The sequence below is a fragment of the Thunnus albacares genome, chromosome 22, assembly GCF_914725855.1.
Source record: "Thunnus albacares chromosome 22, fThuAlb1.1, whole genome shotgun sequence".
In the NCBI taxonomy this organism is placed as follows: domain Eukaryota; kingdom Metazoa; phylum Chordata; class Actinopteri; order Scombriformes; family Scombridae; genus Thunnus; species Thunnus albacares.
This window is the reverse complement of record NC_058127.1, coordinates 14,103,580-14,118,386: the sequence shown is the minus strand read 5'-3', so window position 1 is coordinate 14,118,386 and position 14,807 is coordinate 14,103,580. Positions and strand designations below refer to the sequence as shown.

General features: G+C 37.1%; 1 protein-coding gene across 3 annotated transcripts; it reads left to right on the top strand.

Moving 5' to 3' along the window:
* The first annotated feature begins 3,310 nt into the window (after positions 1 to 3,310).
* ponzr1 (plac8 onzin related protein 1) lies at positions 3,311 to 12,214 on the top strand. 3 transcript variants are annotated; one of them, XM_044341894.1, is made up of 4 exons: positions 3,311 to 3,504; positions 6,788 to 6,901; positions 9,482 to 9,627; positions 11,489 to 12,214. In XM_044341894.1, exons 1-4 carry the CDS (start codon positions 3,411 to 3,413, stop codon positions 11,618 to 11,620), a joined length of 486 nt encoding a protein of 161 aa, XP_044197829.1. In that variant the 5' UTR covers positions 3,311 to 3,410; the 3' UTR covers positions 11,621 to 12,214. The 3 variants fall into 3 exon arrangements, with proteins under 3 accessions (XP_044197829.1, XP_044197830.1, XP_044197831.1); XM_044341895.1 differs by lacking the exon at positions 3,311 to 3,504 and adding an exon at positions 4,966 to 5,077; XM_044341896.1 differs by lacking the exon at positions 3,311 to 3,504 and adding an exon at positions 5,567 to 5,823.
* The last annotated feature ends 2,593 nt before the right edge of the window (positions 12,215 to 14,807 follow it).

Sequence of the window (14,807 nt, the reverse complement as noted above, 5' to 3'; positions counted from 1 at the left end):
GAGCAACATATGAATACAGCAGACTTACACATTACTACCAAAAGTTAAAGAAATTAGGGATAGTATTGACAGATTATTAACCACAGAGATAGAAAAGAAAATATGATTTCTAAAACAATCCTACTATGAGGTGGAGCCCACAGCAACTAGATTACTAGCAAAAAGACTGAAAACAACAGGCGAATAGGACAATTGATGAGAGAAACAATACACTCACAAATCAGATTACAAACTAGTTTATAAACCCAAAGAGATTCAAACTATCTTCAGGAACTATTATGAAAATTTGTATAGCCAGCCTCTGTCTGCTGATATTGACCGAATGAAAGCTTTTCTAAAGGCATTGGACTTACCAGCAACTGAGAAAGATCAGAATGACCTTCTGACTTCACCTGTTACAAAATCAGAAGTAGAGAAAACAATAAGTAGACTAAAAACACTTAAGTCCCCTGGCAGCGATGGACTACCATCTGAGTGGTATAAAACATTCAGTGAACAACTTATACCACTACTTGAGTCTTCATTTAATTATACACTTGAACACAATGAACTCCCACCAGGAAGCTATAATATCAATAATTCCTATGGGAAGGAACAATGAGACCTACTTGGGTTATAGATGCATATCAATACTGAACATAGATGTATACCTTGATTATTGCAAAAAGATATGAACACTTTATGAATGACATCGTAGATCAGACAGGCTTTATTAAGGGACACCAAACACAAGATAATATAAGGATAACCCTACAAATCTTCGAACATTTTAAACACAAAAAGATCAATGCAGCTTTAAGTCTTCATGCAGAAAAGGCATTTGACAGTGTCAACTGGATATTTGTGTATCAGGTACTTGAGAAATTTGGACTAAATGGCAAGGACATCCAATATATTAAAACACTTTACTAAAAACCAACTGCAAGGATAAAAGTACTGTAAATGGCCAGTCTGACTGATAATATAATATTTGAGCAGTCCACCAGGCCCTGAAATAACCCAGAACCTTTAGCACAAGTAATCAGGCAGACTAAAGACCTTAAAGGGATAAAGGTTGGGAATGATGAACATATCATTGGGCTCTTTGCTGACGATGTGATCTGTTATTTAGAGGACCCGAACACATGCCTCCCTATATTAATTAACCAATTAGAGATGCTATAAAAATGAATATACCTCCATGACTCCTCTACATATTTCAGTCATTACCAATCGAGATACCTGAGAAACAATTCGAGCCTGGGATAAAGTTATTTCAAGGTTTATATGAAATGGTCAAAGGCCAAGAGTCAAATTTGAAATGTTACAGAGCAGTGCCAAACCTTGGGGAATATTTCCATGCAGCACAAATTAGACCAGTAATTTACTATTGTGCTAAGGACTATGAAGCAAAATGGAAAAATCTAGAGCTCTGATAGTACAAGGAAGGTAAATTCAAAGCCTCATTGGAGACAGAGAGGCAGCAAAGGATTTACTTGAACAGGTAGATAGTGTCACTCGATTTACATTAAAATTGTGGTTTAATCTAGTATGAAAATATAGATTAGAGAAAGAGCTCAGACTACTTTGATACCTATGACAGACATTTTTATCTCAGGCACTCTGGATCAGAGGTTCAAACAATGGATTCCAAATGATATAACAGCATTATGCACAGTAATAAAAGATGAGACTGTCATGAGTTTCCAGGAGCTAAAACAGAACTATACATTAAATTAACAGGACTTCTTTAGATATCTGCAATTAAGGAACTTTTATGACAGAGAAATAAAGCACAATGTAAAGATAGATGAAAATGGAGTCATTAGAACCATTACTGGAGTTTACAATTCAAAGAAATACAGAATAATATCGACACTATATCAGCCCCTAATGGAGAGAAGAGGAAACACAGCACTATATGTAAAGCTGAAAAAGGAACTAGATTTGAATACTGCAGAAGATGATTGGTTGCATGTTTGGAGAACACAACAGTCTACAAATAAATTTGTCCTGAAACTGTGCAGTTTTGGGAAAATGTTCATACAGCTATTATAAAAATTCTGGGTTATGATATAGATCATGTATAGTAGTGTACTTTGGTAATATGACGGGTGATATTGTGTTAAGAGAAAATGGATATTTGCTGAAGGTTTTGTTGGCAGCTTGTAAGAAGCTATTACAAAGAGATGAAACCACCGACACAAGATGAATGGCTGAAAATTGTGAGTGAAATATATGATATGAAAATGTGAACTCATACGATAAGAGCCCAAGAGGAATGATATCGAGAGAAATGGGAGAGATGGACGATGTTTACATGTCAATGACAAGATAAGAGAATGAATTACTGAACATGTCACAGGAATTTGTTGTTTGTTGGTTTGTTCTTTTTCTTGTGTTTTTTTGTGTATGTGATCTTTCTGTAATGGAAAAGCAATAAAAATAAAGAGAAAAAACAACAGTCAGGTGCCAAAATAAACATTGACACATGTTTTTCTTGCCATAATCATTCCTCCTGTTCATACTGGCCATTAGAAGATCCCCTCATAATGCATTTACAATGGGGACAAAATCCAGGAGCCTCCTTCTGTACAAAAATGTTTATCTGAAGCTAATATGAAGCTTCAGCCATCCAAATTAGTCAAATCAAGCAGATATCTATCAGTGTTACAGTCTGTTTAGTGCCAGGGTTCCTCTTTTTGTTACTATACTTCCACTGCAGCTCAACAGTGAAACACTGTCTGAGAAAACAGAAAGAAGGAATTTGATGCTAAAACAAACTGTAAATGTGGCAGATATCCACTTGACATGACTAACTCAGACTGCTGAAGCCTCATATAAGCTTCAGATAAACTTTTAAATGCATTTTGGCTCAAAATGACTGTGTAGACACTGTGGATTTTGGCCCCCATTGCTTACATTGAAAGCACATTTGAAGGGGATCTTTTAATAGCTAGTATGAACAGGAGGAATGAGTACAGCGAGGAAAACCTCTTTCAGTGTTCATATGGGCACCTGACTGTTGTTTTAAGATAAATTTGAGGCTATGTTGCTGCTCTTTGGGTTACTTCAGTGAAAGAGGATGAATGTTCACAGACTCTGGTGCAAATGGGACCTTGACAGAAAACTGAGTCACTTGTAATTTCAAGCTGAAAAGCACTGGTGGAACTTAAATAATTAACAATGGCTCAGTTCCATTCAAGTGTCCACAAGCAATGACCTACCGGTGAACCCACATGCAAAAACTAAATGGGACCCAGCCATCATTAATGTTATCAAATGCACCTGAGTGTTTCCTCCTTTGAAAAGTGCCAAAATGCCCTCTGTGAAAAAGGTCTGTAGATGCCAATAGCACAAACTAGACATGTCATACAGATTGAAGAAGTAATCATGTAGTAGCCCAAGATGTGCCCTCTCTGGGAGGTGAAATGAGTTGCTGTCAACCTGTGATGAGGGGCAGACAGAGAACATGCACAAGAGAGAGAGAAGGAGAGAGGCATGACAGACTGCACCAGGTTCAAGGTATTTACTGCCAAAATAGCCTATGATAAAATATAATTATTACTATTTAGCTTTTTTGCCAGTATCAAATGTCCTGAGGCCTTGTGGTTGGGACCCCCCGCCTTGAGATGTCATGATGTTTGTTATGACATGTTCAAAATGAAGATTTGTTAGGACTTTCCACCGATCACTTTGACTCCCCAAAAGGAAATATCCAAACCACTGCACCCACACAGGTGTTTTCACTTATTCTGGCTGATTAGATCTTTTGCACAGGTTGTCAAGGAGATGTCAATGTCACAGTCTGTATACACCTACACTGTCCTAATCAGGTGATATCATTAAAATCACCTGTGTGGGTGGCTCAGCGGCTCCTCTGGCCCTTAAGACCCCCGTTTAGTAATGCATCCATGTCCTGTCCTTTCATCTAACGCTACCATCAGGCTAAACTATAATTTTACCCCACTTAAGAGCAGCAGTCTATCTCAAAATTTTCATCCATCCAACAGTTTTTTTTTTTTTTTTTTTTTAATTTTCTGATGTGTAATGATCATCAAAGCCTCACAGGGTCGCTATAGTGTGACATTACTCAGAGTGGTGCATACATTTGTCCTTCTATTAGAAAGCGTATGCAAACACGCCTATTTGTGGATGAACAAAAATAAAGTTAATGTAGAAATAATGTGGCACCAATGTGGCAGGAGAAAACTGTAACCTGCTTTGCAGGTTCTTGTAACAACACTGCAGAATTCCACCCACCTCTCCAGGTAGACTATGGTGATGCATTACCAGAGTAGTGTTAAAGCCTAACTGACTTGTTCTGACTCATATAGTGAAACATTTTCCACTCACAATTTCAGTACTGTCTTGTATCTTGATTTGGCATGCAAAACTTCTCTACTCATTTCTGTAGAGAAGTTTGGCACATGTTCAGGCTGTTTGTTCTGAGAAACTAACCAATAATTAATTATACTCTAAATAAACAGGGTAAAAAAAATGCCACCACAAATAAGAATAAACGCAGGAAAACTCTAAAAGTTAAGCACAATTTAGTGTTCAAAGGCAATACAACATGATCATATCAATACCACCAATATCAAACACACTTCCTGTTTACTCATGTTTTTATGTTGCGTCCTCTCTGCCTTATAGTTCTGTCAGTCCTTGATCCAGTATGCTTATAATAATCCCAGAGGCACTTAATGACATTTAAAAAACATTTTTACACAGGGAATAGTTTGTGGTGCATTACAACTGCACTAATGTTCATGCATTTGAGGTTTTTTGTCTTTTATTATATATATATATATATATATATATATATATATATATATATATATATATATATATATATATATATATATATATATATATATATATATATATATATATATATATATAACTTAATCTAACTTATTGTAAATTAACTATTCACTGGCACGTTGGCAAAGAATCATTTCTACTGAACTGTGGGCGTTTCCAGAGAAAGGAAAGTCAGTTCACACATCGTGCCGCACACACCACACTGTCCTCTCAGTTTTTATTAATTTATTTTTTAAAAGTTCTTTCTGAGCTTACGGACCCCAGAGAAAAGGTAAGAATGGTTTCTTTATCTATCCTGAATAGGATCATTTGTAGTATTTATAAGTTAGTGGCTGATGTTCAAGCCCATAACGTTAGTGGTCTACTATAATACCGCTTATGGTAGATATAAATTATATTATTTCAGCCAGATATCTTTGGTTTATTTCACTCGAATTCACTTTAGCTGGCTCTTTTGTTGTTGTTGTTGTTTTTTTTTTTTTTGCAGCTATAGCAGTTGATGAAATACTCGCAGCTTAAAGTAAAAAGGACAGTTAATGCAGTGAGTCGTGTCCTACAGTGGTCAACCAACCTTTATAACCACATTAACATTAACAGCAGCAACATATTGTATTTGAGCCTTTTACAAACTAACTAACAGATACGTTTGATTCATTTTTGTGTTTCCGCTACATTTAGATAGCAGTTTCCGTTGTTGAGATTTTCGGTTCCTCTTTTCATAACCATGACAATGAGTTGCGTTTCACAAAATACATTTGAGTATTTTCCTCAGACTCATAAAACATTGATGCTAAACTATTAAACTAAAGCTATATGGTAGATGAACGTTAGCTGATGAAGCTATAATGCAAAAGCTCTTAATTTTTAGTAGGATATTTTAAAACTAAGCAGTCAGTTAGGGAACAAAATGAGGAAAATGCTCAATTTAAAGGTGTTATTTTAAAGCATAAAATGACCGGTTAGCTGAACCGTTAAGCTAACGTATGCAACTAACTAGCTGAAGCGCTGCTGCACACGGTGATTTTTGTGATTTCTATTGGATAAAGTAACTATCTGAGAAACTCCATAGGGCTTAAATTGTCATAATAAGTCAGTTAAGAAATTATAGGCCTATATAAAACATAGCTGTTGAATATTTGTATTTGAATCTTCAAGCTACTGCTACACTTGGCAAAGCTAGCTAAAAGTTAAAGTTAACCTTAGGTTTATTTTGGTAACTAATTAGCATATTTGTAAACTCTCAAACACAATTAATGATGGAAGCTGTAATTAAGGACAGTAATTTAAGTGAAAAAAATGACGCTATTGCATTGGACATTTTTTTGTGAATCAAAAATTGGCATTTTTAATGTGTTTTGAGTTAAATGTAAGACTACTAGCCATGTAACTTACAGTGATATTTGTGGTGTTAGCCCACATTTAAAGTCAAAGACTTCACTAAATACAGTATATGTGCCAAAATATGCAGACACCTGAACATTACCAAATCTTAGGGAAGAGCAGTGTGGATAAAATCCTCCAACATATATTAAATCACATGTTGCAATATAACATCAACATTTGCTGAGATATAGCTAATTATTTTCTTGCAAAATCAACTTGAAAATTACTGATGGAAAAACCAGTGAAGAAAGAGCGTTTTTTAAGTAAATCAATAAACGAAATACCATATCAAATCAAGATACTTCATCACATTGCTGCAGAAATAATGTAAACTGCCATAAAGCACAACAACCGAATGCATCCAAAGATATTAAAAGGATACCATGTAAAAACTCCCATGGTATTAATCTATTATAGTAGACTAGGTTTGCAACCGATTATTCTCATTATCGATTAATCTGTTGATTGTTTTCTGTAATTTTGCTTCCTGGATCAACAAAACATAGACAAGCCTTGATCATAATCCAGCACGTCCTGTGCATAAAGTGGTCCCCTGTCTTCCTTATCAGTTTCTCAACGTCTGTCTTGTATTCTCCAGGCATGGCCGTCTACCAGCAGCCAGCTCAGATGGTGGCAGTGACCACCACCACCACCCACGGCCCTTCGGTATGGACTTCTGGCCTTTGCGATTGCTGCAATGATATGGGCACCTGTAAGTCAACCCAACAAACACTCTTAAAGTTGCTCACCAATTTGTGCCATTTATCACTACAAAGAACTTCTTCAACCCACTGTATAAACCAAAATGTTCTAAAATGTCAGTAGCTACATGACTACAATGAGGAACACAGTGCATATAAAATAGTGGCGCTGAGCGTCATGGTTTCCATGCTGAGATCTGAGATTAGACAACCACCACCAAACCTTTTCCTGGATAAACTGTTGAGAGAACAATCTCACCACAAGGTCCATTAAGCAGCTGTTCTGAAGCTTTCAAAAATATCACATGATCATCAGCAAATGCTCCAAAATTTTAATTTTTTAACTTATCATCCAGGTTGGCTTTAAAGATGAGGCTCAAAATGCCGTGGACCTATAACCCTTGATGTCACTGACTGACTGACTCACTGAGTGATGAAGTTATACCATTGGCCAGCTGGCCCAGTGTTTCCTTATTGGCCGTTGCTCTGAATGAAAATGAATTGGTGCGAACAGTTTCAGTTACATCTTCAGGGGGCGTTTACAGCGGAGCCCTGAAATAAGTTTCAAAAACACACTTTTACTGATTGAAGCATCTCACACGGAGGCTCCGACACTTTACAGGAGCACCAACTCATGGATACAAAGAAACACGACGGATCCATTTTACAAGCCTGTACTGGCTAGCAATTAGTTAGCATTGTTAGTATAGCCATGCCGTGCTGTGTATAGGTGATAGTATAAAAAAAAGGTGTAGGCACGGTGTTTCTGGCTTAACAGCACTGTGCTTGGCAGATTACAGGTGAGTTCATGGTGTTTGTGTGCTCTGAAAGATGTCACAGCGTGGATATTAACTCACACAGCTGATGGGCTGTTAGCCTAGCGTGCTAATCCTACGTAAACATATGGATGAGACCGTCTGTTTACAGACATCCGCAGATAGAAGCAGATGAAAGAGCAGGTGGTGGTCAAATTAAGTAAGTTTGTTTCAAATCAAACATCCCAAGACATGAGTGGAACATATTGTTCCTGCAACTGCATTTCTAACCCTTTTTTTTGGCTCAAATGTTGCTTAATCATGTCATGTGATGTGCTACTTCAGTACACTTTAATAACAAATATTACTGGGACCACTACAGAAAATTAGATTAACATTTAATATTATAGGAATTCACATTATACACACTCCAACTGACTATCCCTGTAACAGTTGTTTCCTATCTCTCTCTCTCCCCTCATTCCCTGTTATCTCTCAACTCACGCTCCAGTGAGTAACCTTGGTTACATGATGCTTGTTTTGAATAAATAGTAGCAGAGAGGTTAACAAACTTTAAGGCGTTCTCCAGAAATGCAGTATTGCATTTCCATAAAGTTAGAGACTCTCGAGAGGCAGATCTTAAGGAGAAGTGACGTTCATTATTTGTCATATTGTCAACAAATCCTGTGAAAAGACCAAAACCATCAAGTGATCCTATCAGCAAGTGCTGTCTGGTTTAACATTTGTTGTCTTTCCATGGGATTTGTTGACAATAAGAAAAATATGGAATACTAGCAGTGTTATCCCTTAAAAAGGAATGCTCAATAATCAAAGCAGCAGAGGCCAAGATATCCTGACTATTAGTCCCTACTATGGATTATTTTCCATACAGTAACCAGTAGCTTCTTATTAGACTCTTGCTGCTTAGTTATTTTCTCAGACCTGATGAAGCTTCTCCAGAGCCACAGAAGACACACAGCTGTTTTCACAGGATGAGTAGTGCTCCTCATGACCAGTAAACGAACATTTATTAAAAGGAATTTATGAAATCAGTTCCTCTTTCTACTTCATAGTTCAAACATAGAGAAGTTAGTTTCACTGCTGCTGTATTGTGGTAATTATCAGTATAAACTTTGTGGTCAGTTAATTTCAACAGAAGACTGTTGTGCTGCAAGATGATGCTCAAACCACGGGTGAGATAGATATATCTGAAAACTTACAGTAATCATCAAAAGTTTGGACATACTTTTCTCATTCAAATGAATGGCAAGCAGTGTTTCCCCTAGAATTTTTTGCACCAAAAAAACCCTAAAGAGACGAGGCAGGTGGGATGGCATGTTTGTGCAGTCGGCTTTGGTCAGGTGGCGCAATTTATATTTCAAAACTTAAAACAAAGTGGTCACGAGGAGAGGATGACTTAATAAGCTGCATTTATTGCATAAAAATAAACCGTCTTACTTCTTCCCCATCTGTATTTTTTCTTGGCTCCAAAGTTTTGGAGAAAAACGTTGATATATTTGTCCGTCTTTTTCTCTAGCAAACCTGCATCTCATACGCTCTCGCTCTCACTCTGCAGTAATTTAAAGGGACTCTGATAGCAGTGGCACTCACATCACTTCAAGAGTTTCCTAGGCAACAACACAGAGGTTGACTCACGTTTCCAAACTGTGTCGTACAGAGGGTTCTCGTCGGCCCAGTGGCCCACCGGGCATGTACAATTATAGAGGAAACACTGGGAAGGTCCAAACTTTTGACTGGTACTGTAGCTCAATGTTATGTCTTGTTTGATAAAGTCAAAGTTTGTATATTCTTTTTTTTGTCTCTCCTGCCCTAAAGGTTGCTGCGGTCTCTGGTGTTTCCCCTGCATGCAGTGTCAGACAGCCAGTAAGCATGGCTGGTGCTGCTGCCTGCCACTTCTGGACGTCTGCTGTGTGGTTTCCTGCCTTCTCCGCTCCTCCATTAGAGACAAATATGGCATCCCTGTAAGATTCTCTTTTTTCTAATTATTATTATTATTATCATTATATATATTTTTTAAATTTACTTATTTTTATTAACTTGTTGTTAAGGGGCTAGGCTAGTGGTGAGTGGTTTGAGCTGGAACCTGGGGCAGAGACTTTGGCCTGAAGCTGGGCCAAGCAAGAATGCTGAGGGGAGATGAACTGCTGCTGCGGCACCCAGGGGTGTCGAGAGATCAATGCATTTTTAGTAACATTTCAGCACATCAAAAAAATGGGCGACATTTACATTAACGACGCTTTATGTAACGTTTTCGAACATATCTTTTGCTTACCTGTGAAGTAAGAAGAAATTCAAGTTCCCAGTATAAAATCTGACAAGCGCTTTATACAATATTGATGTTTATCTGATAATTAACTCATCAAGAATTTAATCAATTCAAATCAGATTGGGAGCTGTAGTTGTAGTTCATTTTGGAGCAATCAGTGCATTATTTTAAATGCTTGAGAGAAGCTGTGAGATGCAGCTTTTCTGCAAGTTTCTCCTCTGAGATGATGTGCCTCGTCCACTGCTGCAAGTGTTTTCCTGAGTATTCCCTAAAGTTTCATCATAAAATGAAAATCTATGAAGTTGTTTGAGGCTCATAAAACTTTCTATTTAAGCTGATCACTACATGTATTGTATACTGATTCCTGGACCTGTGTAAAGCTGTATGCAAAAAATAGTTTTAGTGGTGATGCTAGTCAAATGAGGAACAGTGTACTGCACATAACGTGGACCACTGTGGACAGCTGGTGCATTCATAGCATTCAAACATTGTTATAGTTAACAAAAAAACAAATGAGTAGTCTTGGTTTACATGAACAAACAAATCTAATTTTACCCAATATTTCAATATTTCACAGGCGCGTTGTGAAGCCTTCTCAAATAACAGCTGATGGAACATCAACATAAATTGTTTGTCCTCTCCATCATGCGAAAATGTATCCATTACAGTAGAAAATTACTTACTTATTCCACCTTACGCATAAAATGTTTAAACCTTTTGTTTTCATTTTCATAGTTTCTTTATAGATTTCAGTGCAAAATACAAATAACAGACTCACTTAAATAAATAAATCACCCAGGTGTACACGCAAATCCTTATTTCTGTAAAACTAAGATGAAGAATACAACATTATTAAATGAGAATATCATGAAGTTGGAGATTAATTCAATGAACAGCCTTCTAGTGTGACTCTTACTGACAACCACGCTATAATTTATTGGGCTATTTTGTCAACTTTTAATCTGCACCCTATCATTCTGCAGTAAGAGGAGAAGAACTGAAGAGTATTATTACATAAACCAACGTGGCTGCTTGTCTTTTATTGGTCAGGCTATTAAATTTATGTGAAATGTATGCAACATATAGAGCTGCAACAGTTGATTAATTGGATGCCAAACATAGGTTTTTGGTGCTTCTCCTCGTCACATATTACAGTAAATTGAGTATCTTTGTGTTTTTGGACTGTTGCTCGTTCTAAACAGGACAACTTGGGCTCTGGGATTATTTTTAAAGGCCAAACCAAATGGGAGGAGGAGGAAATGTTCATTTATTCAAATACCCTCTGAATCTGCTTCATTGTTGTCACGGCAGCTGAGATGTAATGCTCCGGGGAAAGCAGGTGTAACGTGTACGGAGAGTTTTATCTCTTTTGGCTGGTGTTCACACAACTTCTCTGTTTCACAAGTCTCATCAAACAGTTTTTTTAGATGCAGCAGGTGGTTGAGACCAAAATCGAGCAGAATAATTGAGTGAATTTTGAAAAATGCTGAAAGTGACAGTGTTTTCAGCACTCATCTCACTCACTTCTTGCACTTATCCTCCTCTCCTCCCTGCAGGGTTCGTGCTGTGAAGACTGCTGTCAGTTGACTTGGTGTTACCCGTGCGTGTGGTGCCAGATGAATCGGGAGCTGAAGGTCAGGGGCAACCAGCCAACCGCAGTGGTCACCACGCAGGTCATCGGTGTCTAGGAAATGTTGACCAAATAATTATAACTGAGTTGTTATTTTTTTCTGTGGTCTAATCTTGAAAACATACAAGTGAATTTATTTTGTAACTAGTAATAGATGGAGGGCAAAGATGTAGACTAAAAATGTAGCATTCAATTCCATCTGTATACTTTTACACATCATCACATGTAAACCAACTTTTATCCGCTAGAATGTATGTTGTAAAGTGGTCTAAACATTTTTTAACATTTAAATAAAAAATAAAATACAAAAAAAAAAAGACTAGCTCGGTGCTTGTGTTATATCAACTCTCAGATGAACGTTGCTTTGGATTTAAGGAACTTGTCTGTATATGTATCTTTGATTCTCTGTGGCCAGTGAAATATTCCTGTTTCAGATAACAAGCTCCTATTGCAGCATGAGTGAAAAGATAAATCATTTTTAACACAGATGACATGATATTGATAGACCAATGACAAATGATATGTCTAAGATGTAATAAATCTTTGGATGTTCTGTAATGACACAAGACATCATCATAGCATCTTTTCCGTCACCCATTTTATCCTTTTTACTGGATGTGGATCACAAACTCATGATGTGAAAGTTGGCGAACTTTCACGTTGGCGAAAAAAACACGGTTTTCAGTACATGGAATGTTGTAATTGTCGATAAGTGATTCATGCACTGGTTGCACTGCAGGTTCACACCACAGGCAAGAAACTAAACTGATTTTGGGAGATATTTAATCAACGTTGTCTATGTACATGCTGTTCTACATGTACAGCATGTCAGCTCTACATGTTCACACAAACAGCTTCAGGCTGAGAGAATCTGAGTGATTTAATTAGCTGTAAGTACTTTATTATTATATTATTTTTATTAAATTATCATATATATATAATTTATTTATTTATACATCACTGCTAATAAGGTGTGTTGATATGTAGTTGTTGCATGTTGACATTAATTAATTAATTAATTAATTTTGATCCACACAAACTTAAAAGGTAAAGAAAGTGAGGTCAACTAGTTCAACTAAAGACTAATGTTTTGGCACAACCACAAAAATACAACATTTTAGGACATTTTTTTTGTATGTGAAAGCAAATAAAAGTTAAACTGTGATAGACAAAATAACATTAAAAAACCCATGTAGAAAGATTGAATAATTGATTTATAATTAAAAACTCAAGTTCTTTATAGCCAAAAAGCCACATTTCTCAGAGACCTGGAAACATGTTGATATGCAAGTTTTCAAGATAACCTGAGACAACTAACTCTAAACTCTAAACCAGCTGAATGTGTCCCCAAATCATGGGTCATTAGTTTAAAAGAAATGGAAAAATGATTGGGCAACATGAAACAAAAGCAAAATCCACAAAGAGGAACAGCGTTCGCAAGTTGAAACCAAAACACAGATATTGAGGATGTATAGTGAACAATAGTTCCACAAGTTGTAGGGATGTTCTTTTATATGTCCACCTTTTTATAGAAATGTGTACAGTGGTTATTTATTCATCTCAACGTGCACACACACAGATGTACAGTCTGGTGACAGTGAAGACTGAAGTGGTGTTAAAGCTTATGATAAACCCAAGACCAGTCCAATGTCATCTTCCTTTTAGCATACTGTCCCCATTTGTTATAAGTACTTTTAGAGGATAAAAGAAGTCCATCAGTGACTCTTAAGCATGATGGCAATTATATTGATGATCTTAAGAAGGTAACATATCAGATGGAAGAACATACTGGACTGGATCCATACAGGGACAAACAGGATAGTGGTGTTTGCACCAAAGCACTACACAAATCCACACAAGAGAAGTGTGTATTCGTCTGTAGAAAATCTGTCTTCCTGCATCAAAAAGCCTGAGATAAATAGTGAGGTTTGAAAAAACTGCCCTGCCTTCAAATCTGATGGCAATGCAGCACACAAAGAAGCTAGGACAAACCTTAAGAACCGAATCAAGACCACCAAGCAAAAGCAGTGTGCTTTTGCTTGGTGGTCTTGATTCAGATTTGAGGACCACTTAAACAAAACTAACCCATGGCACATGTGGGAAATCATTTGATCTGTATCAGATTGCCATAGCTGGAGAGCTGAAAGACTTTTTATTATCAAAAAACCCCCTCAGACAATCATTCTACACCTTAATCTTGAACAGCGGGGTACCACAGGGATACGTACTGAACCCACTGTTCCTGCATACATCTCTCAGCTTAAGGCCTACACATTGCCCTTCAGAGGTTGGTGCAATGAAAAACAAGTACAGGGTGGAGGTGTACCTTGTGGGAAGGTACCACTTCCTGACTTGCTGTGAATGCGTGCCACTGCTCAATAGTGAAGCAGAGAAAAGGACCCCTGGTTTCAGGCTTTCACGTGACGTAAAGCAGCACCTTCACTAGTTTAGGAGGAAGCTCGTCGACTTCTATCGGTACTCACTGCTTAGTGAGGGCAACCAACATAATCGATGGCTCGCTTCACTCAAGTTCTCATTTAATCTACCTACCACATTAATAAATTTGGATGTGTGTGAGCAATGTTTACCTTATCTTTTTGTATTGGTACCAAATCTTTGGTATTTTTAGCCACAAGAGCAGGGATGGCAATGTCACTGTGATGGTTAGTCCACCATCTTTGGTCCAGGCTGAAAAAACTCAACAACCATTGGATGAATTGCCATGAAATTTTGTACAGACATTCATGATCCCCAGCTGATGAATTTAATGAGTTTGATGACCCTATCAGATCAGATATATGATCAGATCAAAACTTCAATTTGTTCAATACTTTGGTTTATGACTAAATACCTGCAAAACTAATAACATTCAAATCAGCTGTACTTTATGCTAATTAGCAAATATGTGAAACTATGGCGAACATGGCAAACATTGTACCTGCTAAACATCAGCATGTTAGGATTTAGCTAATGTCAGCTATGCCCAAGTACAGCCTCATTGCAGTTGTAAATATACTTTTGTTGCAGTAGATAATGACAATAAAACTTTCCCTCTTTGTCTGCGTTCTCCTCTTTGTGGTGATAGTTATAATGACGATCATGTCATCAATGGAGGAGTTTATTTAAAGATCCCCTCCAGACATGTATTAAGGCATCTAAAAGTACTCTGCTTGGATCAATAATATGTGTCTGAAGTACAAAAAAAGTACAATTACCACGTTAAAATCCTTAAAATCACATCTCCT

What these genes read in the sequence shown, in the direction of transcription:
- ponzr1 (XM_044341894.1), top strand. Translation starts at nt 3,411, where the DNA reads ATGAGTTGCTGTCAACCTGTGATGAGGGGCAGACAGAGAACATGCACA. An exon ending in CAGACTGCACCAGGTTCAAG is followed by an intron (nt 3,505 to 6,787) that starts GTATTTACTGCC and finishes TGTATTCTCCAG; the next exon opens with GCATGGCCGTCTACCAGCAG. An exon ending in CTGCAATGATATGGGCACCT is followed by an intron (nt 6,902 to 9,481) that starts GTAAGTCAACCC and finishes CCTGCCCTAAAG; the next exon opens with GTTGCTGCGGTCTCTGGTGT.